A 25055-nucleotide genomic window follows, 5' to 3' on the forward strand; every position below is an offset into this window, starting at 1 on the left:
AAATAACTGAATGTATGATGTATGACGAATAACTGAATACTTCATTGATGAGCTTATCCCTAAACGCCGGTCTATAGTGGACTGGTCCTAAATGAGCGAATGTCTTACACTCCGCCCCGTCAAGTAAAATTAATCGAGCAATAAAGCAATGTAACTTCAAATGTTGATGGAAATAGGAAGATGCGGTTTCCTTCGTTTCCCTTCTTTGTAAGTCTTATAAATATTCCCGAACGATGTATGTGTGGATTTAAATGCAGAGTATACATCATCAAAATAAATCAATACATAATACTCATGACATAAATCCCCTTTTGACACCTATTAATTAGCTCGTTTTCTATGTATCCCTATACCAAGTTATAGAGTAAGCCAAACTTGAATGATATGTTTACTATGCGTTCCTATAGTTATTGGTGTTATCTGCACATAATCATTCTTGTTTTCTAATTTACATCCCTTTTAAAGAAAAAAATATAATTCTTCTTACTCATTGATCTTCACTCTAGTGTTTATCTTCTTCTGAAAATTAGTAAATCTCTTCAGCTGTAGTACCAAAATATTTGGTACACTCTGCAAGTGCTGCTTCCTTTGGTGAGGTGTGTTTTGACAACACTGTTGACAGTAACTTTAAAGTAACACTTAATTCATTACCAGTTGTTAGTATCAATTATCAATGAGAAACACTCAATTTGAATATGAATTGTACATTTTATTCCTTTTTTGGAAGATACATATATGAACGCACGGTTTTTCTCTTTGACTAAAAATGTGTTTGCAATATACTTAAATACAACTTACCGATTTGTTTTCGCAACTTTCGTGAGTAGAAAAATAAGGCGAATAAAAATCGTCGAGAAAATCTAAGACCTAGATCATTCCTTCTAATGCTACTTCAATTACTAATATAACGTAATTTAGTGATCGCGAAAGTAAATTGCAGCTAAAAGGATTTCAAGTTCTTAGCGATAATTAAACTTATTGCGAAAATAAGTTGGTTTACAGTGTTGAATAATGGTGCAATTTTCTACATTAACTTATCACATATGTTATGATATCTAATTAATACGAAGTAAGGACACTAAGTTCTTGTGTACATAATTAAAAAGCCTGATATCTTAAATCAATGGATAATGAATTGTTTATTCTTTTTTTTGCTAAGTGTATATATTGCGATTGCATTGTTACGAATCTGGCTTATTCCTTTTGTTCTCGTTTTATTGAGTTAAGAGTTTCGTTCCTTATGCGGGAAACATAGTACACAATTGTATTACCGACATTTTCACTAAATAATACATGTTTTTTTCAATATGAAGTTAAGTTTTGAAAACTTACACTGCCTGTTCCTCAATTAATGACTCTGTTTTAATCGTTTCCTTCAAACATTCCAGTATTGAAGTGGATGACGAAGAAAAATCAACACTCCAAATGATATGTTCCTCATACAAATCCCTTTTCTGAAATTATATACATTGCTGTTGAGGTTCAATTTATCATAACCTCTATCAGTATTCTCAATTTCATAATTTACAAATAGTGAATCTAATTTAATTTGATGTTTTGCTAAAATCTTACCTGTTTGCATCTAAAACATTTCAACGTCGTCTTAATGATAACTGGGTCATTTCCCGCAGGAATTCTGTTCAAAAAGGTCAATAGAAATTGGCAGGGATCCTCCTGCTCACCAACATCTATTGCCATGGATGTATCACTAGCAAGCAAACCCTAAAAAAATCATACAAATAAACAATGTTTCACAATAAATTTCAATAAAGCAAATAATCTACAGCCTCTTTATTCGTTGCGATGAAAACAGGGAGTCTGAAATATGCATACTGCGTATGTCCATATGTTTACCTGAATGGGAAATTAATATGTCATAGTATAAAACCAGATAAACAAATCATATCAATAAACCAATAGTAGATAGAAAATAAAAATGAGTTACATTTCAATCCCATATTTCAGTTTCAGTGTTTCTTCTGTACCTTTTGCACCTGTGTTTAATGTTGTAATTACAAGTACATATAAACATATAAGCTGTAAGAAATACAGAAAACCAAAGAATACATCACAAAGATAAACAAAAATCAAGCCAATAAACAAAAAGGTGAGAGAAAACTTCTTCCACTAAACAATAAAACTAACATTTATGAGAAATACGCCTGCGTTGCAGTTCATATTTTATTTAAGCGGCTAACCAATAACCAACATATTGAAAAACCACTTTACTTTCAGCTTAAGATATAGGATCGCACAGGTAAAAACATAACGCATCATCAATGTGCAGCTAGTTACGGAATACAAGTTCATAACTGTTAATGAGTAGACTGTCATGGAAGATTTTTTGCTATGGACGGACAGCCGACAGTACAAATCAATAAGAGACAAATGAATACATGGATAATATGGAAGTAATTATACTCAATGATAGCAAGCTTGAAATACGTTGATAAAAACAAATTTCCCGAAAGCAATTTAAGCTTACATGTTTCATACAATGAAAAGCAAATGTTTCCTTTTGGATAGAATTTTTATGAAATTTTGAAATTATAAAATACTAAGGTTCCAAGTCTTTCATGCAATATAGACTTCGAGATGAATTTGGCTATTTGTTTTGGTATTTGTTTCATAAAGCTCTTCAACTGTTTCAGTTCTTATACATCTTCGGGTTTCAAATGTTCGGCTTTGAGCGTTCCTGATGAAGGTAACTCCAGTAAAGCGCTTTGGACATGTTGGACGCATACAAATATTAAAAGTGTTGTTTCAATTTTTTTAAAACCTAAATTGACTCTGCTTACAAATTATAATGATGCTGTAATTCACAACTAATTAACCAGAGTTCATATAGTATTAGGTTTTCAGAATGCTATAATAGAAAAGGTATTTGATCTATCAATTTATAACTTCACCTGTATGAACAGGTGACTAAAACTTAATCAAGGTATATAACACTGCACTTATTCTTCCATACTTCCAACCTCGAGCACTTAACCTTCTTTAATAGTTATCAAAGGTACCAGGATTATAATTCAATACGCATTTCGTCTACATAAGACTCTTCAGTGACGCTCTCATATTATTTTAAAAATGCGAGGACAAGATATCAAATTAATTGAAAGTAATCATTACCAGCAACACATCTACCGAAACATGTCCGTCTCCTCTTTCCAGTCTACATACAATATCGCACACCTCCACTACTAAGGGATCAGAGCAGTCTGAAAATAGAGTATTTTATCATCGAAGTGACCTTTTCTTTCATTTTTGTCAAGTAATGTTAACCTACAGTGTTCATTTGAAATAGTTTGACCCACATGATAGGTTGATAGATTTAATAGGCATTTACAACAATTGGTTTCACTAGTATAAGACAATGTTAACTGCTGTACCCCTATTTTTGAAAATTTTACCCATTATATCTGAATGTTTTGTTAACGCATCGTTACCAATATAATAGAATGTGACATTTTAGCTTTTAAACAAATGAGAGGTGTAGTTGGCTATAAAACCAGGTCCAATCCGCCTTTTTTTTTACATCTGACAATGCCTGTTCCCAGTCCGGAATACGAAGGTTATAATCCATTCGTTTCATGTGTTTCAGCTTCTGATTTTGCCATTTGATAAGGGATGCCGTTTTGAACTTCTCTTGAAGTTCATTATTTTTGTAACTCTACTTTTTGTACTTATACCGGTCATATGTAAAAGTGTTTTCGTAAGTTAAATTTCACACTTTAAGGCATACCTGATTTTTTGGTAAAGTCAACATTTGTTTGTGGTTTTCAAAAATCCACAAATACTTATACCTTTCAAAAAGTTGAACACATACACTGCATGCAGACTTTATATAATTCACAGTATCAAAGTGTATGTGTTTCTTTGTAAATGGTTTAAAAATACTGCTAATCATGAATAAAATAAGTTCAACTTGAAAAAAATACAACACTATATCACTATATATATATATATATATATATAAACGAGTCTAAATTGAAAACCTCAATTTTTATACGTCTGCATGTAAAACAAATTTCGTTGTAGAAGGGTCTAAAAACAGCACAAACAACATTTTCCAAAAGACAAAAACAGTGAAAAAGTATATTTAAACAAAAACTAACAGCTCGAACAACTGATGTTCTTTAACCCTTCTGACTGCCATTGGCGATGGCCAATAAAATTTGATCACAAGATATATAAAAATGGATCTTAATATAAATTTAATACTAAACAGAAAACAATTAACTTGTGGCCACGATGTCATGCCACAAACATAAGGTGTTAATATTTTTTGTGTACACCAGATCAGGATTTCGACAATAAATGTCTCTTCAATGATGTTAGGGATCGAAACGGTATATGGAAGGCCGTATAAATAAAGGCAACAGTAGTATACCGCTGTTCAAAACTCATAAATCCATGGACAAAAAACAAAATCGGGGTAACAAACCAAAACCGAGCGAAACGCATTAAATATAAGAGGAGAACAACGCAACACACACAGAAACAGACCAATCATCAGACAAAACACCACGAGAATAACAAATGTAACATGAAAACCAAATACATGAATTTGGGATAGACAAGTACCGTGCCACGTCTTATCTCAATATCTCAAAAATAAGAGAAAACACAAACGACTCAACGTTAAAATGCAACACAAAGAGAAAAGAACAATATTATAACAATGACCATCTTCCTGACTTGGTACAGGACACTTTTAAAGGGGAATAAAAGTGGTGGGTTGAACCTGGTTTTAAGGCATGCCAAACCTCGCACTTTAATGGCAAAGTTAAATATAACATTGAAATGACAACATAATATTACAGGACTACAATACAAATAAATAGGAGAACATATTAGATACAGAAAAACATGATTAATAGATAACAAAAAGCATCAGGTTTAAAATTCAATACGCCAAAAACGCGCCTTGCCCACACAAGACTCACCAGTGACGCCCAGATATAAAAGATCGAAAGTGAAAAAAGTACAAAGTTGTACAGCACTGAAGATCAAAAGTTGAAAAGGTTTCGCAAAATACGGCATTGTTTTTATGTCCGGGATAAGAACATTCTTATTATATAGAACAATTCATGCTATTGCAAACAGTAAATTTTATCAAATGAATATGAAAGAGATATACACAAAGAAACTAAAGTATTAACTAATTACAGAAAACTAAACCTGAATACATAACGCCTAGATATAAAAGATATGAAAAAGGTACAAAGTTGTACAGCACTGAAGATCAAAAGTTGAAAAGGTTTTGACAAATACGGCATTGTTTATATGCACGGGATAAGAACATCCTTATTATATAGAATACTTAATGCTATTGCAAACAGTAAATTTTAACAAATGAATATGAAAGAGATATACATAATGAAACTGAAATATTAACTAATTACAGAAAACTAAACCAAAGTTTATCACAAAATAGACACACATCCGAATCAGTCCAAGCGTCAACGTAATTAAAAAAATTGTGACGTCACATACGATGGCGAAAAGGCAGACACGTTATGCCACATTTGAATTTATGAAATTTAGAAACAGCATGACGTCACATATGAAAAACTATCATTCAAAAATGAGATAGAATTAGGATTGATTTAGAACTAAATACTGATAATTCATTTAAACAAAATGCATATTGCAATACTTATTAATTGCAATTAACTGTAATATATATATGCCCAGTTTGTTATGAATCCAACTTCAAACGTAAATAATCGTACAAAATTTAATATAATTAATAAAGAGGAGGTGGTTAATTTTTCTATACGTCATACCTAAATATATAATAAGAAGACGTCAACACATTTGACAAAATCTGATGAGAATTACAAATATAACATTAAACATGTAAACTAAATACATGAATTTGGGATAAACAAGTACAGAAACACGTCTTATAGTAATGCGAATTCACATTCAGCAAAACGGTCACAATCGGGAATAAGTCACGTTTGGTAATTAAAAGATTAGACGACATAATGACAAACCACAATCTACCATGTAGTAAAAATGTCCTTAGCTAGTTTGGTTAAAGAGACATCATATGGATCAACCAATTCGTGATGGTGTCCATAAAATTTACGGAGTGTCAATTTTAATCTGTCCTCCTCATAACTTTGTTGGAGCAGTTTCTGCGTAAGGAGCACACTCCTGTATATGAAGTCCGTATAGTGTGAACAAGCACGTGAATAACGTATCAATTGTGATATGTAAACACCATACGAAGGGGCAGAGGGTATGTTACTGCTGAGAAATGGGAAATTGATAATTGGGAAGTTGAAATCGTCCCGTTTATCATAGATTTTTGTGTGAAGTCGTCCATCTACGTCAATATTGAGGAAAAGATCAAGGTATGAAGCAGTCCTTCTAGTATCAGTAGTATCCTTAATTTCAAGTTCACTGGGATATATGAGATGTAAGTATTGGCTGAAGTATGGGTTGTTCAACGATAAAACATCATCAATATATCGAAAAGTAAAATTAAAGAATTTCGCAAGGTGCTTTTTCTTTTTGTCTTTTAGAAGGTTCTGAATAAATTCTGCTTCATACGAATACAAAAACAAATCAGCCAGCAGGGGTGCACAATTAGTACCCATTGGAATACCGACTGTCTGTTGAAATATAAATCCTCCAAACTCAACAAATATATTGTCGATCAAAAAGTCCAGCATTTTAATAATATCATCTTCAGTATATTTTCTGGAAGATTCAGTGTGATTCTTCACAAAATATGAAGTATTGTATCCCAAAACAAGAAATTTGTATCTACGATTCCCATTTTTATAGAAAAAGCTCTGTTTTATGAGTTGGTGAAGTCGATCTTTCAACTGAGCATGGGGAATAGTAGTATATAGCGTAGAAAAATCAAAAGTTTTTATGTTGCTGCAAAATTGCAAAGATTGTGATCGAAGGTTAAGCAGTAGATCTTTCGAATTTTTGAGAATCCACATCTGGTTAACACCACTGGTAGAATATATCTCCTCACAATATTTTTGAAGCCCATCTTTAACTGTAGAAAGAATAGTAGTCAATACTTTAGAAAGATGTTTAGTCGAACATTTTGAAGACCCAGCTATGTATCGTTCTTTATATGGAGTTTTGTGTAATTTAGGTATCCAGTATAATGAGGGCAAGTTTTCTTCGTTTTCTTTGATGTTGATACCAAAAGAAAGAAGGACAGATTTATGATTTTGTAAAATTTCATCCTTGGTAAATGATGTTAAAGAATATGTAGGATTACCAGTAGTTTGATCAATTCCAAGCTCTGTAGTGAGACATTGCAAATAATGTTTTTTACCATTTTTACCCCCATTTTTAGATAGACTCTTGAATTTTAAGAGTCAATATAGGATGAACGGATCATATATACCGGAGTGAAAATATGATACAAGCCCAAACGAAAAAATATAAACAAGTCTATAGATATATATGTGTGTGTGTAAATAATAAGTAATGATTAGTTTTTGGCAATATGTAATAAAGAACAAAAATCAGTGCTATTTATATTGGTATGTCCTTTGCTTCAAAGTTATTTGTACAAATGTCTAAATTTACATATATTGTTGCGGGACATGTTTATTATATATAGGACATTAACGGAATGCATTTGGTGTGCAAACTTTGACGTAATTTTTTGTCTACGTCACTGTGAAAATACTGCCGTTCATCTGGTATCTATTTAAATTGTTATGTCAAACCATCAGTTAAAATTCCCAACAAAATATGACTTTTTATTTCAATAATGACATGCTGTAATAATATTTACGCATCCCAAACCCGAAGGACCTACTCTTTTTGTAAACCTCAAAAGACATTATCTTCACAGTAATTTGAGTTAAATGCATTTAATAAATTATCTATACTGTATACCTTTTAGTTTGTTTGACATTAAGGGTATTGACCGTATGATCTGGATGGCAGCATTCAACCAGCAGTTGAGGAGATCATTGTTCAAACCCGTTGATTTTAACGGTGCAGCCTGTTGATAAGGGCTCTGTTGCATGTCTTGTACATGATTGGCTGGTATTTTTTTCTTAACAGAAATAGGGGTTTTGGGAGAACTGAAATACTTTGGTCCGGATGTTTTTCGTTCCCGTTTGCACCAATGTTCCTTTTCAGTGTCGGGGTCTCTGCAATGTTTCCTTTTTCGATAAGATGTTAGTTTGCTACCGGCTCGGAACTCATTCACCCTACCTTTCAGAGTTTTATGTATCTTTCGTACAAATACACCGGGTCTTAGTCGTTTCTGTTTCTGAAGCGTATCTTGTTTTACAATTTTAAACCAGTTTTCAACGCAGGCATTGGTATCTCGTGACTCTTGTTTTTCTGTTGTAATTATATCTTTTGTATATCTTTCTAAATCGCCAAGTAAAAGACCTGTCCATAAAGGTAACAGGTACATGTAGTTATTAAGGATGAAGTCGTATGATCTGGGACTGTAATAGGAATTCCATGTAATTCCATTATCATACAGGGCAAAATGTCTTTCAATAGCCTTTTGGTAGAACGGTGATGTGTTCCTCATAGGTCTTTCGTCTGTAACAATACAGCAATCAACCTCTTCAGCGTTAAGTTCGTCTTCTATTATTTCAATTTCTGCGTGGTCTATATTTTCCATTTCTTTCTGCAGAAATAATAGATGTTCATCAACCTCATTGCACAAAGTTTTTGAGAGTAGAACTATTGTCAAAGATTTCCATATTTTAAATATGTACTCTACCTCATTCCCGTTTTGCATGATTGCAAAAACCCTTGTGATAAACTCTACCAGATCTTTGTTAGGTTCTTTTGCAGAGAGTTGAGACTTCATTTTTTTTATCATGTGACTTGCACAGAGATGGACAATAGTGAACTTTGCCATCACTGGCTCTTTGTATTTCCTAGTAGTGATGTTCCAGGCCCTAGATAAGTATACTGGCAAGTCTTCTCTATTAAAAATCAATAGGCTGGCGTATATAAGAGGCCAGCTGAAGTCAGTTTCAATTTTCGTTGGAACAGTCCGCACACCAAAATGTTTGACAATGTTGTGTCTAATGGTATGAAGAAAGTGCGAAATTGCAGGAGTTGCGTTGTCATTTGTAAACATTTCAGCAACTGGTAAGGGTGGGTCGTTCTCAATGTCGCTTCTTATAACAAGGGCGTAGTATAAAACTCGTTTCTTTGGTGTTCCTAACTTTGATATAACAGACCCAGTTGCGTCAAAATATAAATAACATTTTCCAGATTTCAGTCTTGAAACTAGTATTTCAAATTGGGCTTGCGTGAACATGATTACCATGAATGGATCGTAGGAAATAGTTTGAATGTATCCACGAATTTTATCACTTGATGTATCTTCATCAAACAACAATTCTTGTGTTAGGACAATTTCCTTAAAGGTATCCTCGTGTAACAAAACTTCTTTTCGTGCCTCATAAACAGCCTTCTGTAGAACTTGTTTCGTTTGACAATCAGTTCTATTTCCATTATCTAATTCATCTGTCGTCATTTGTCCTATTTTTTCATAAAAAAAATTGCTTACTCCTTGTGTTAGAAGCGCTTTTTTTACATCTTTCCGTTTATTGCCTTGAAGTTTTCTCTTCCTGAGTTCCTTCTTGTGGCTTACTTCACCTATTCTGTGTACAACAACAGCTAATTTGGAGAAGTTTGGTGAAGGTTCTTTTGATATGTGAAACTCATATTTGGCACAACCATCAAATGTACAAGTTGCTTTTCCAGTAAAAAAGTCGCACCTTGTTTTCCGAGATTCCCTTTTTGCAACTAAATTCCGGGTAAATCTTAAAACACACGCAGGATTATGTTCCTTGAATTTCCCATAAAACAGGTCTGTCCATCCCTTTTGCAATTTTCGTCTCCCTTCTGATTCTATTGGTTGAATGGTTACATATTCTGAAGAGGACAGATAAAATTCAAAATCCCTAGGGTACGATATTGTTTTCTTTGTCAAATAAGGATCTTCTTTTTCTAAATTTTCTTCATACTTCTCAGTTGTGTGCTCTTCGTCTTCATGATCATCATCATCTTCATCATCATCATCATCATCATCATCATCATCATCATCATCATTATCATCATCATCATCCATGCTGTCCGTGTCTGTCTCATGAGGAACGTAATCCGTATCAACTTTTACATCATCATAATCTTCACCATCATTCATATTAGAAACACCATCAACGTCAATATTTCCACCAACATCATTATCACCATCACAATCGGTACCAACATCATAGCGATCATCATGACCTTCAACACAACCATTATTACTGCCAATTTTTCCAAAAGAACCATCGCCACGTTCACCCCCATTGAATTCTACACCTTCTCTTCTATCGAAACCCCCGCAATACCCATCTGTATAAACATCACCTTGTCTGTCATAATACATTTTACTTTCACCGTTATGCTCACATTCACCACTTGCAGCGCAACGTTCTCCAATAACACCATCACCACCTTCATCATCACAATGTTTAACATCCTCGTCTTTACTAACAACTTCATTGTCACTATCTTCATCCCTTTCCACACTGGCTCAATCTCTTTCTTCAAACCGAATATCATCACTGTCACCAAAACCAGTATCAATCTGATTTACATCTTTATCATCATTACTATCATCTTTAGCACTATCATCCTTTCTATCAACATAACCACCATTATCACGGCAATCAGCATCCAAACCATTATCATCATCATCAAAATCTTTCTTAACATTATAATTAACACCATCATTGACATCATCGTCATCATCATCATCATCATCAACATCATCACAATCCTTATTAACGACATTTTCCTCGTCCTCGTCATCCTCATCAACGTCGTCATCATCATCATCATCATCATCATCATCATCATCATCATCATCATCATCATCATCATCATCATCATCATCATCATCATCATCATCATCATCATCATCATCATCATCATCATCATCATCATCATCATCATCATCATCATCATCATCATCATCATCATCATCATCATCATCATCATCATCATCATCATCATCATCATCATCATCATCATCATCATCATCATCATCATCATCATCATCATCATCATCATCATCATCATCATCATCATCATCATCATCATCATCATCATCATCATCATCATCATCATCATCATCATCATCATCATCATCATCATCATCATCATCATCATCATCATCATCATCATCATCATCATCATCATCATCATCATCATCATCATCATCATCATCATCATCATCATCATCATCATCATCATCATCATCATCATCATCATCATCATCATCATCATCATCATCATCATCATCATCATCATCATCATCATCATCATCATCATCATCATCATCATCATCATCATCATCATCCTCATCCTCCTCATCATCATCATCATCATCATCATCATCATCATCATCATCATCATCATCAACATCAACACCATCATCATCATCATCTTCATCATCATCATTATCATCATCATCATCATCGTCATAGCCATTATCACCATCTTCATTATCATCACCGTCCTTATCATCGATTTCCGCCTTGTTATCGTCACCATCATCATCATCATCATTATCATCCTCATCGTCGTCATCATCACCGTCATTAGCATTATCATCCTTATCATCGACATATTCCTCGTCATATTCATCATCTACATCATTCCCATCATCGTCATTATCGCCGTCTTTGGCATCATCATCGTTATCATCATCAGCAACACCACTGTCGTCGTGAATATCCTCTTCACAACCATTTTCACTTGACAATGTACTGAAATCGCCACCATGATCATTATCGTCCGAGCTATCACCATGTGTACCCCTATCACCACCGTTATCTTGATTATCACATTTTCCGAAATGAAATTTTTTTTTTTCAAGATTTATTCTTATTCGACTGCTAATAACCTTGTGTGATCTACTCGCAGATTTATCTTTATTTTCTTTATCAATGATAAGAGTTCCTACCTTTTTCCTTCTTTCACGGTGTATTTTATCGCTAGATTTGTGATCTGAAATCTTTCTACTCAATTTTTTGTTTTTGTTTTGCAATTGCCGTCTACCGTTTTTTTCGGTTGGACTTCTTCGATTATTAAAAGCAACTTGAAACTCTGATGAATTTATTTTGCGTGGTCGTCGTAACGGTCTAACAATGACTGCACTTTTAGCTTTCCTGAATAAAAGTGTTTGTATTCTCTTCCTGTTCTTTTTTATATTTTTCAATTTCAATTTCTGACATATATCAAGAATATGTTTTGAGTTTATTGTGTAAGACGACGGAGACGAACATGTTGCAAGTTCTTGAATACAGCTAAGAAGTACTTTGTCATCAATTCGTCGTTTTTTCATTTTAAAAAGTTTCCATTATCTGCCAATATAAGTATGAAAGTGTTATAGAGAGTCTGCTGGTAGAACATAGCATAAGATAGTAACAAAAATAACCAAAAAACAACATTTGAAAGACATTTGAAAGACATGCCTTGAATTTTGTATAGGCTTGAAATATATTCCGATGTATGAGCGTTTTCATAATCACGGTCGTTCAACAATTAAGTTGAGTGTAACAAGGTGAACAATACTGAAAAAGTCATGTTTTGTGTAAAAAATGCTCTAGTTGTAAACCATTGTTAAATAATCATAACTTCCATAAGTGAAAACCATCCGCGACGGAAACCAAAAACCGTGGGAAACACGTCGACTATAACTTGAAAACACTGAAGTGCAACAAAAATCAAACTCCAGCAAATATAAAAACGAACTATTTGATAAAATCTGTCTCATTCCTGACTTGGTACTGGATATGTTAAGATAAAATTGTTGGATCTGCAGTATGCTTGTATTGTAACTAAACTTTTGCTGATATATGTGGTAGCAGTTTCCTAAAACTGTTTGAGTTAAAATGAAATTTTTAGATATTTTCCATACATTTCAAAAAGACATGTGAAATGCCTTCACATACATTATTTAAAAAGATCTTTGTTGTCGACGTCCTGTCCAATAATCTATGGAAATTTACCTATTTTCATTGATATATGAGTACAACTTGTGACGTCAAAATGAAACGCAGAAAGGTAAATTTTTGAACAAAGTGGCTTATTTTTCATCACTGTATCAGCTCTAACTTATTGTGATATTGGTAAAAAGATCCGAAGTGAAATCTACGCTAAATAAAAGGGGCCATTTTAGGACCTTACCGAACATACTCCTTTAATAGACCTATAAAAATCAAATAGCACGAGTTGTTTAATCTATTTATATATATGTTTACATCTCTTACATGGTCATAGACAGGTCAACTCGAAAATTCATTAGATGGCGTCTCGGCTACATTTCACTCGAAACGAAATTAAATCTTATTGAGACCATGGACTGTAAATTGTATATTTCATACTTTTGATAGGTTGCAAAAATGTTCTTCATTGTTATAAATAAAATTTGAGAATTTGAGTTAAATTGGTGAACATGAATTTGACAGCTAGTATCCATTTAAGCTACACCGAAAAAGTTCTTGTGCTGGTTTAAATCTACATCACATACTGATAAAATATACTTAAATGATACATATCTGTTTTTCGTTAAAAAAAATTTACATGAATAAGGCCGTTAGTTTCCTCATTTGAATTGTTTTACATTGTCTTATCGGGGCCTTCTTATAGCTGACTATGCGGTATGGGCTTTGCTCATTGTTGAAGGCCGTACGGTGACCTATATTTGTTAAAAAAAGGGGGACGAAAGATACCAAAGGGACAGTCAAACTCATAAATCTAAAACAAACTGACAACGCCATAGCTAAAAATGAAAAAGACCAACAGAAATACAATAGTACACATGACACAACATAGAAAAGTAAAGAATAAACAACACGAACCCAACCAAAAACTAGGGGTGATCTCAGGTGCTCCGGAAGGGTAAGCAGATCCTGCTCCACATGCGGCATCCGTCGTGTTGCTTATGTGATTACAAATCCGGTTTATTGTCTAATTCGGTAGGTCAAATTCATGAAAGGGAAGGGGATTGTAGTTACGACGTAAGGAACATATCCGATATCATTTGTCAAACGGTTATTCCATAACGGTCAACCAACTCGTGATGGCGTCCGTAAAATTTACGAAAGGATGATTTCAACTTCACCATTTGGAACTCTTGGTTAAATAGCTTCCTTGTGAGTAGTAACCCTCTATCAAGAAAATCATGATAGGAAATGCAAGCACGGGAATATCGTATCAATTGGGAGATTGTTAATGTTTGTGTCTTTTTGGTCTTTTGTGGATAGTTGTCTCATTGGAAATCATACCACATCTTCAGTCATAATTTCGTAATAATTAAAATATACAGTCTTGGTATTAATCTGAAGCAGATGTGGTTGGTTGTATCTTGTGATTGTTTCTTTAATATCAAGTTCTCTAAAACATATTAAATGAAATGGATCACTGAATATATAGACAATAACTGTTTAATGTCTTTAAATATCAGCTGTATTTGTACGAGGCTGGGAAACAAGGTGTATGCGATCTTTTAGCGAGCTACTACACCTGTTTCGAGTCGAGTACAAATACAGATGATATTTAAAGACACTAAACAGTTATTGTCTTTATCCTGCATTTAATTTTGTATATTATTTGTATTTTGAAAGACACAAAAGAAACTTGCAAAAAACACATGTTTTGCATTTATTTTAGACTTGAAATCCCTGGAGGCCCATGTAGTAATACGATACAGTGATCACACATTCAGCTTAAGACGGGTTCGCAAAAAAAAAGAATCTCGAATGGTCAACAATAATACATCGCTCAATGTGAATAATTATTTATTTTAACATAACAAATGATTTCTACAGTAAATACATATAACAAAACATTGTTCAATTTGAAACAGGAGTGTACGACTTGTCCTACACTTCAGACTCGACATTCGCTAAACATGCATGCTGTGACATGGTTGTTTTGCTACATAATCACACTCATTAAAGTTTTGAAATCGATGGTTGTCATCGTAGAAAAAACTCCTGTTCATGTTTGTATGTTATCAGAAAATTGGTGTGATTCTTATTTCTCTAAAGAAATGTTTGAACACAAACAAAACGTATAAAAGTAATCGTAAATTCGCAATAAGTACGTCATAGGATTGCAACTACAATACACATTCTGAGGTCACGCAGGTTCATACGATACTGAGTTCGGCAGTGAGCGGAGCTTTAAAGCGATATCTGTATAGTATACAGGGTCGTGTTTAATATCGTAGCTGCTACGTAGTGCTACGTAGATTTTGACTATTGAACGTGTAGCTATACACTAACTGCTACATAGATATCGATAGCGGCTACGTAGCTTCTACGATACTGAACTCAACCCAGTTACAGCATAGCGATATCTGTAGGGCTGTTTCTGTATAGTAGAACACCCAATTCCAATCAATAACCAAGACATTAATATTCTCAATACAATTGTTTCGTAATTTGCTTATAGGGGACTTTTATAGACAACCATACGGTATGTTTTTGTGTTTGGGTGTTTGAATTTATAAGCCACTGAAAAAGAAGTATTTTGTTTGTCAAAATCGAATACAACTGCGGATCCATGGAGAAGAAGAAACTGGATCCACGGGTTGAAACCCACCTTCTTTCTCTCTGTATTAAAATTGGGGCATATAGTTGATACTCCCCCTTATTCATGGGTGGGATCAGCCACTGAAATTGGTGAAATTTTATCGAGTGGATATATCAAGTTAAAAAACATCTTATTGCATTACTTGATATATATATATATATATATATATATACACAGCCATGTATCACCATCATTGATGGCGATCCGATAGATACATCTGTTGTAGGGTTGTCACTGACTCAGACGTACTTATGAATATAATTATTTTCTGTGACTGTATCTTACATTAATCCTTTACTATAGATAATTTAGCTGATCTATAACAATAACATCTTCATGCCTTATATATCATGTACTGTAGTACGGCGCTAGATTAAAACTGACGTGGAAAGGTAACACATGCCCACCGATATTTTGATTATATATATACACCAAGCTGTATGTCAAATGTTATGATTGGTTCCATCTATTTTCTGACATGAAGGCACATTAAATTATCTTTAAAATATTCTCATTATTAGGATGTCATAACTGGTATGAATAAAAACTGATAAATAGCTGAATATGAAATTCTTTTTCGTTGATTTATTTGTTTACAAAACCATTAACAACTAGTTTACCCCCTCCCCTTCTTTTCCGATATATAAAATCAATACTGTACCATGGAAACTTAGTTTAAAGTACTAATTATTCACAAAAAAAGAGGAAAAATAATTATATAATTTATTGCATGCAGTGGCGTAGCCAGGGCTTAAATGATGTGGATGCGAAACTGTCGCCGAGCGGAGCGAGGCTAAAAATTTTGGGACCATTTTATGCAGAACTACATGTCACCCCTACATTCCGACACTGGCTAGATTTGTTTAATTTCAAAATACCCACCAATAATATATATATATATATACAATTGTATTTCTAACATTATTTTATTGTTTTTTTTCGAAACTACCATCATTCAATAGGAAATATTTGATGTCAAAGTTTCATATCCAATCTTATATTTGAAATCTCAAAAACGGACCCATTACAGCACGGCACTTATGTATACGGAACTGCGGAATGTAGAAACAGAAGTGACCCCCCTTTCCTGGAATCTGATCCTCTTCATGGGGTTTTTGATCACTTGTCTTCACGCGTTGCAGGGGACATGAAAATAGCGGGTGTCTGTCCGTCCGATCTTGTTAGCGCTGCCATGAGTAAATTCTTGCCAGATTTTTGTGAAACTTTATATATCATCAGCAATGTCTTTGACACTTGCGAAAAAAGTTCTGATCAAAAGTATTTAACCAATTATGCCCCTTGAATAAAAAGAATTATAATGGAAATCCCATTGCATTTGGTCTTAAGCTTTAATTTTTTGATTTTCTCAAGTTTAGTTATTGCCCTTAAATCTTGATTAGATAAAATATGAACAATGTGGGGACATTGGAACTCTGTTCTTTTGTTAAATATAAGATGATTATTTGTACCTAGATGGAAAAGCGTATATATAAGCCCAGGAATGATTACTCTCCATTATAAATACTAGTAGAGTTTTTATCACGTCGTCTTTCATGTCACAGAAAACGATATCAGGATATGATGGTTTAGTTTTGAACTAGTAATTTACGTTGATATAGGACTGTTGCTATAGGTCATCGCTCTGCTAGGCTCTATTTGACCAAACATGTCAGCATGTCTGCGTATAATCATCCTATGCGCTTGACGCGCTACGGCTTAGACTTTTACGAAAATGTCGAGAGCACTTTTCTGCGATTTATCCATCTTGGTAACATAAAAGTGAGAGGGTTAGCGCTATCAAACCAGGTTTAATCCACCATTTTCTACATTTGAAAATGCCTGTACCAAGTCAGGAATATGACAGTTCTTGTCCATTCGTTTTTGATGCGTTTTTTATTTGATTTTGCCATGTGATTATGGACTTTCCGAATTGATTTTCCTCTAAGTTCAGTATTTTTGTGATTTTACTTTATACCAAATGATTTAAAGGCAAGACCACGTATACTACTTCGGAAATGATTAGACGCTATTCTCATATCCTCACCATTGTTACATTTGGATACTTCAGTGTATCTGCTACAAACACATGCAATTATATTTATTTATTTTTTACTTATTTTTTTTTTTTTTTTTTTTTTGTCAAAATGATGTGGATGCTTAAGCATCTGAGCATACATGCAAGCTACGCCACTGGCATGAATATTGGGGAATATTGTCCAGAATAGAATTTTATATTGCACGAGCTTGCGAGTGTAATATATGTTCTACGAGTGACACTATTCCCCAATATTCATGCAATAGCCCTTTTATTGTATAGAAAGATAATATTTTAAAGAAAAATTGGTTTAAACTAAGATTTTGTCGTTTTAAACGTCATGAATTTTAAAGATTTATTGCACTAGTGCAATATTAAAATTTATTGCATGCTAACTTTTGGTTACTTTCTGTGGGAAATATTATATTGCTATGCAATAAAATCTGATACCATTCTTAAAATACGATACATTACTTTTCCAAATATGTTCATTACGGGTTGTCGTATTTTTTTGTTGAATAAAAAAGTGGCCCTTTTCTTGCATCTATCCCTATGTAAAGTCTAAACTGATCGATACTAATCGTTAATATCTTAATTTTTTTTTTATCAGAAATGCAATTACTCGTTATAAGGAATACGCCATGAATAGCTAAAGAGTAAATAGGATAATTCGTCTGCAGTGCAGCATGTACGGCTAGATAAAAATCGTCCATTTGATAATATATTTGTTGTTCCCTTTTTATATATCCCAATATTGAAATATATCAGCATAGCATTTGTCAAATAAATTTACTCGCAGTTTTCTGTGTGTTTTGTATCAACTCTTTTTTTTTCATTACCATTACGTTAAACTCAGAAACTGGCAGACGATTCTTGTTTATGTACTAAACTATGGAGCACCATTATACTAATTATGCATATGAACATATGAAAAAATACAAAATAAAATGGATCCAACATTACCAAAAAAGAAACATTCAAACACAGCAGACTCGATTTGTGTTTGCTATAAGAGTGTGAAAGATTGTACCTACATGATAAGTGCACACATTTGTGATTTCTATTGTTTTTTTTGATTATATTTGAGATCTTGACTGTTTTTGATGGACTGTTTGATTTCCACACTAAATAACTGCGTGTCATGATTTTGTGATTCTCTCAGACTGCGTCTGTATTTTTAGATTATTTGTCAGATAATAAAGTTTGGGCAAATACCTCATTATTTTTAAGTGACTGCATTGGCAAACAACCCTAAACTAGTCCCTTTTAATCCGAGTTGTTGAAGTGGTTTTGTGAAATATGACTTTGTTCATAATACTACGTAGATATCATGTACGATTCCTGAAAATGCATGTTCCATTAATATTTCTAACCTGCGCATGTATCCCTTCATCAACTGACTAAGATCAAAAGGTATTTATATTAACATAAAGAAGGTAGTAAAGTATACTCATATTATTATCTAGGAGACAATCAAATAACTAGAATCGTAGAATATAGGGACTATTCGGATCGGTGCTAAGAAAAACATGCTTCACCGGTTGGTGACCTTCTGCTGTTGTTTTTCTATTGTCGGCATTGTTTGTATTTGTTTGCTGTTTGTTTTCTGCTGCAGTTTGTCTTGTGTTTTGTGATTATTATTGTTATCGTACTCTAGTTTGATAAGCCATTGTATTATTTCCTCTGTGTTTTATGCAAGTATTTCTATATATTAATTGAACATCGTCCTTTAGCTCCATCATCCAAAATTACTATCAGCCAATACAAAAAAGTTAATTGTTAAGTAAATTGGTGTACACTTCTCTTTGATATATAGATTTTTTTAATGAGATTAATACATATATAGGTTCACGTATATAATCAATTCAATAGATTTTGAATTTACAAGCTCTTTCAGTGTAGTTTATTTTCATATATGTTTTTTGACGTAAAGTTCAGTTTACTGTTCTAGATTGTCACGGCTTGTATCTTTATTTTGTCCCATCAATGTAAAATTGTAGCCAGTCCAATGCTGTAGATCCGAATTCATCTATATAGTTGTGACTACCATCTGACTTCTATGCTACAAATTGGCAAAAACTAAAATAAATTGACAAAAAATATGTAATGCAATTAATGATGATGTACTGAAACAAATAAACAAAAGAAATAGGCACACTTCCATTTCATTTTCTTTTTATTGTGTATATAAAAAGTATAATATTTTTTCGTAACAAGTGACAGAAAACAGAAAACAGCAGAATCGTTCTTAGGATATAGGATATACCTGTAATTAGGGGATACGGGGGTTCAAAACTCGATCGTAAGGTAATTTGTGGTGTATTTTTTCTTAGGTTCGGCCGTTTTCGCTTTTCGGTCACTTGTTACCCCTTAAATCGCATCTGTGCCACATATTCACTATATAGGTTTTGTTCCCCCTTCTATTACCTTTCTTAGGATATATAGGATATACCTGTAATTAGGGGATACGGGGGTTCAAAACTCGATCGTAAGGTAATTTGTGGTGTATTTTTTCTTAGGTTCGGCCGTTTTCGCTTTTCGGTCACTTGTTACCCCTTAAATCGCATCTGTGCCACATATTCACTATATAGGTTTTGTTCCCCCTTCTATTACCTTTCTTAGGATATATAGGATATACCTGTAATTAGGGGATACGGGGGTTCAAAACTCGATCGTAAGGTAATTTGTGGTGTATTTTTTCTTAGGTTCGGCCGTTTTCGCTTTTCGGTCACTTGTTACCCCTTAAATCGCATCTGTGCCACATATTCACTATATAGGTTTTGTTCCCCCTTCTATTACCTTTCTTAGGATATATAGGATATACCTGTAATTAGGGGATACGGGGGTTCAAAACTCGATCGTAAGGTAATTTGTGGTGTATTTTTTCTTAGGTTCGGCCGTTTTCGCTTTTCGGTCACTTGTTACCCCTTAAATCGCATCTGTGCCACATATTCACTATATAGGTTTTGTTCCCCCTTCTATTACCTTTCTTAGGATATATAGGATATACCTGTAATTAGGGGATACGGGGGTTCAAAACTCGATCGTAAGGTAATTTGTGGTGTATTTTTTCTTAGGTTCGGCCGTTTTCGCTTTTCGGTCACTTGTTACCCCTTAAATCGCATCTGTGCCACATATTCACTATATAGGTTTTGTTCCCCCTTCTATTACCTTTCTTAGGATATATAGGATATACCTGTAATTAGGGGATACGGGGGTTCAAAACTCGATCGTAAGGTAATTTGTGGTGTATTTTTTCTTAGGTTCGGCCGTTTTCGCTTTTCGGTCACTTGTTACCCCTTAAATCGCATCTGTGCCACATATTCACTATATAGGTTTTGTTCCCCCTTCTATTACCTTTCTTAGGATATATAGGATATACCTGTAATTAGGGGATACGGGGGTTCAAAACTCGATCGTAAGGTAATTTGTGGTGTATTTTTTCTTAGGTTCGGCCGTTTTCGCTTTTCGGTCACTTGTTACCCCTTAAATCGCATCTGTGCCACATATTCACTATATAGGTTTTGTTCCCCCTTCTATTACCTTTCTTAGGATATATAGGATATACCTGTAATTAGGGGATACGGGGGTTCAAAACTCGATCGTAAGGTAATTTGTGGTGTATTTTTTCTTAGGTTCGGCCGTTTTCGCTTTTCGGTCACTTGTTACCCCTTAAATCGCATCTGTGCCACATATTCACTATATAGGTTTTGTTCCCCCTTCTATTACCTTTCTTAGGATATATAGGATATACCTGTAATTAGGGGATACGGGGGTTCAAAACTCGATCGTAAGGTAATTTGTGGTGTATTTTTTCTTAGGTTCGGCCGTTTTCGCTTTTCGGTCACTTGTTACCCCTTAAATCGCATCTGTGCCACATATTCACTATATAGGTTTTGTTCCCCCTTCTATTACCTTTCTTAGGATATATAGGATATACCTGTAATTAGGGGATACGGGGGTTCAAAACTCGATCGTAAGGTAATTTGTGGTGTATTTTTTCTTAGGTTCGGCCGTTTTCGCTTTTCGGTCACTTGTTACCCCTTAAATCGCATCTGTGCCACATATTCACTATATAGGTTTTGTTCCCCCTTCTATTACCTTTCTTAGGATATATAGGATATACCTGTAATTAGGGGATACGGGGGTTCAAAACTCGATCGTAAGGTAATTTGTGGTGTATTTTTTCTTAGGTTCGGCCGTTTTCGCTTTTCGGTCACTTGTTACCCCTTAAATCGCATCTGTGCCACATATTCACTATATAGGTTTTGTTCCCCCTTCTATTACCTTTCTTAGGATATATAGGATATACCTGTAATTAGGGGATACGGGGGTTCAAAACTCGATCGTAAGGTAATTTGTGGTGTATTTTTTCTTAGGTTCGGCCGTTTTCGCTTTTCGGTCACTTGTTACCCCTTAAATCGCATCTGTGCCACATATTCACTATATAGGTTTTGTTCCCCCTTCTATTACCTTTCTTAGGATATATAGGATATACCTGTAATTAGGGGATACGGGGGTTCAAAACTCGATCGTAAGGTAATTTGTGGTGTATTTTTTCTTAGGTTCGGCCGTTTTCGCTTTTCGGTCACTTGTTACCCCTTAAATCGCATCTGTGCCACATATTCACTATATAGGTTTTGTTCCCCCTTCTATTACCTTTCTTAGGATATATAGGATATACCTGTAATTAGGGGATACGGGGGTTCAAAACTCGATCGTAAGGTAATTTGTGGTGTATTTTTTCTTAGGTTCGGCCGTTTTCGCTTTTCGGTCACTTGTTACCCCTTAAATCGCATCTGTGCCACATATTCACTATATAGGTTTTGTTCCCCCTTCTATTACCTTTCTTAGGATATATAGGATATACCTGTAATTAGGGGATACGGGGGTTCAAAACTCGATCGTAAGGTAATTTGTGGTGTATTTTTTCTTAGGTTCGGCCGTTTTCGCTTTTCGGTCACTTGTTACCCCTTAAATCGCATCTGTGCCACATATTCACTATATAGGTTTTGTTCCCCCTTCTATTACCTTTCTTAGGATATATAGGATATACCTGTAATTAGGGGATACGGGGGTTCAAAACTCGATCGTAAGGTAATTTGTGGTGTATTTTTTCTTAGGTTCGGCCGTTTTCGCTTTTCGGTCACTTGTTACCCCTTAAATCGCATCTGTGCCACATATTCACTATATAGGTTTTGTTCCCCCTTCTATTACCTTTCTTAGGATATATAGGATATACCTGTAATTAGGGGATACGGGGGTTCAAAACTCGATCGTAAGGTAATTTGTGGTGTATTTTTTCTTAGGTTCGGCCGTTTTCGCTTTTCGGTCACTTGTTACCCCTTAAATCGCATCTGTGCCACATATTCACTATATAGGTTTTGTTCCCCCTTCTATTACCTTTCTTAGGATATATAGGATATACCTGTAATTAGGGGATACGGGGGTTCAAAACTCGATCGTAAGGTAATTTGTGGTGTATTTTTTCTTAGGTTCGGCCGTTTTCGCTTTTCGGTCACTTGTTACCCCTTAAATCGCATCTGTGCCACATATTCACTATATAGGTTTTGTTCCCCCTTCTATTACCTTTCTTAGGATATATAGGATATACCTGTAATTAGGGGATACGGGGGTTCAAAACTCGATCGTAAGGTAATTTGTGGTGTATTTTTTCTTAGGTTCGGCCGTTTTCGCTTTTCGGTCACTTGTTACCCCTTAAATCGCATCTGTGCCACATATTCACTATATAGGTTTTGTTCCCCCTTCTATTACCTTTCTTAGGATATATAGGATATACCTGTAATTAGGGGATACGGGGGTTCAAAACTCGATCGTAAGGTAATTTGTGGTGTATTTTTTCTTAGGTTCGGCCGTTTTCGCTTTTCGGTCACTTGTTACCCCTTAAATCGCATCTGTGCCACATATTCACTATATAGGTTTTGTTCCCCCTTCTATTACCTTTCTTAGGATATATAGGATATACCTGTAATTAGGGGATACGGGGGTTCAAAACTCGATCGTAAGGTAATTTGTGGTGTATTTTTTCTTAGGTTCGGCCGTTTTCGCTTTTCGGTCACTTGTTACCCCTTAAATCGCATCTGTGCCACATATTCACTATATAGGTTTTGTTCCCCCTTCTATTACCTTTCTTAGGATATATAGGATATACCTGTAATTAGGGGATACGGGGGTTCAAAACTCGATCGTAAGGTAATTTGTGGTGTATTTTTTCTTAGGTTCGGCCGTTTTCGCTTTTCGGTCACTTGTTACCCCTTAAATCGCATCTGTGCCACATATTCACTATATAGGTTTTGTTCCCCCTTCTATTACCTTTCTTAGGATATATAGGATATACCTGTAATTAGGGGATACGGGGGTTCAAAACTCGATCGTAAGGTAATTTGTGGTGTATTTTTTCTTAGGTTCGGCCGTTTTCGCTTTTCGGTCACTTGTTACCCCTTAAATCGCATCTGTGCCACATATTCACTATATAGGTTTTGTTCCCCCTTCTATTACCTTTCTTAGGATATATAGGATATACCTGTAATTAGGGGATACGGGGGTTCAAAACTCGATCGTAAGGTAATTTGTGGTGTATTTTTTCTTAGGTTCGGCCGTTTTCGCTTTTCGGTCACTTGTTACCCCTTAAATCGCATCTGTGCCACATATTCACTATATAGGTTTTGTTCCCCCTTCTATTACCTTTCTTAGGATATATAGGATATACCTGTAATTAGGGGATACGGGGTTCAAAACTCGATCGTAAGGTAATTTGTGGTGTATTTTTTCTTAGGTTCGGCCGTTTTCGCTTTTCGGTCACTTGTTACCCCTTAAATCGCATCTGTGCCACATATTCACTATATAGGTTTTGTTCCCCCTTCTATTACCTTTCTTAGGATATATAGGATATACCTGTAATTAGGGGATACGGGGGTTCAAAACTCGATCGTAAGGTAATTTGTGGTGTATTTTTTCTTAGGTTCGGCCGTTTTCGCTTTTCGGTCACTTGTTACCCCTTAAATCGCATCTGTGCCACATATTCACTATATAGGTTTTGTTCCCCCTTCTATTACCTTTCTTAGGATATATAGGATATACCTGTAATTAGGGGATACGGGGGTTCAAAACTCGATCGTAAGGTAATTTGTGGTGTATTTTTTCTTAGGTTCGGCCGTTTTCGCTTTTCGGTCACTTGTTACCCCTTAAATCGCATCTGTGCCACATATTCACTATATAGGTTTTGTTCCCCCTTCTATTACCTTTCTTAGGATATATAGGATATACCTGTAATTAGGGGATACGGGGGTTCAAAACTCGATCGTAAGGTAATTTGTGGTGTATTTTTTCTTAGGTTCGGCCGTTTTCGCTTTTCGGTCACTTGTTACCCCTTAAATCG

General features: G+C 34.7%; 2 protein-coding genes across 2 annotated transcripts in view; one reads left to right on the forward strand and one right to left on the reverse strand.

The window, feature by feature from the left end:
- LOC139484313 (uncharacterized) overlaps positions 1-25055 on the forward strand; it is a 458860-nt gene that overhangs the window by 191144 nt on the left and 242661 nt on the right. The gene's annotated exons all lie outside the window — the stretch shown is intronic.
- On the reverse strand, positions 10550-12364 carry LOC139519614 (protein starmaker-like). Its single transcript, XM_071311847.1, has 2 exons — positions 11441-12364; positions 10550-10828 (listed from the first exon to the last, which is right to left on the reverse strand). The coding sequence occupies exons 1-2, from the start codon at positions 12362-12364 to the stop codon at positions 10550-10552; spliced, it is 1203 nt and encodes a 400-aa protein (XP_071167948.1).

The sequence above is a fragment of the Mytilus edulis genome, chromosome 1 (assembly GCF_963676685.1).
Source record: "Mytilus edulis chromosome 1, xbMytEdul2.2, whole genome shotgun sequence".
Classification (NCBI taxonomy): domain Eukaryota; kingdom Metazoa; phylum Mollusca; class Bivalvia; order Mytilida; family Mytilidae; genus Mytilus; species Mytilus edulis.

Bases quoted from the DNA above. Each gene is read 5' to 3' on its own strand.
- LOC139519614 (XM_071311847.1), bottom strand. From the start codon at position 12,364: ATGAAAAAACGACGAATTGATGACAAAGTACTTCTTAGCTGTATTCAA. The intron at 10,829-11,440 runs GTTGATGATGAT...GACGTTGATGAG, and splicing joins ATGATGATGATGGTGTTGAT to GATGACGAGGACGAGGAAAA.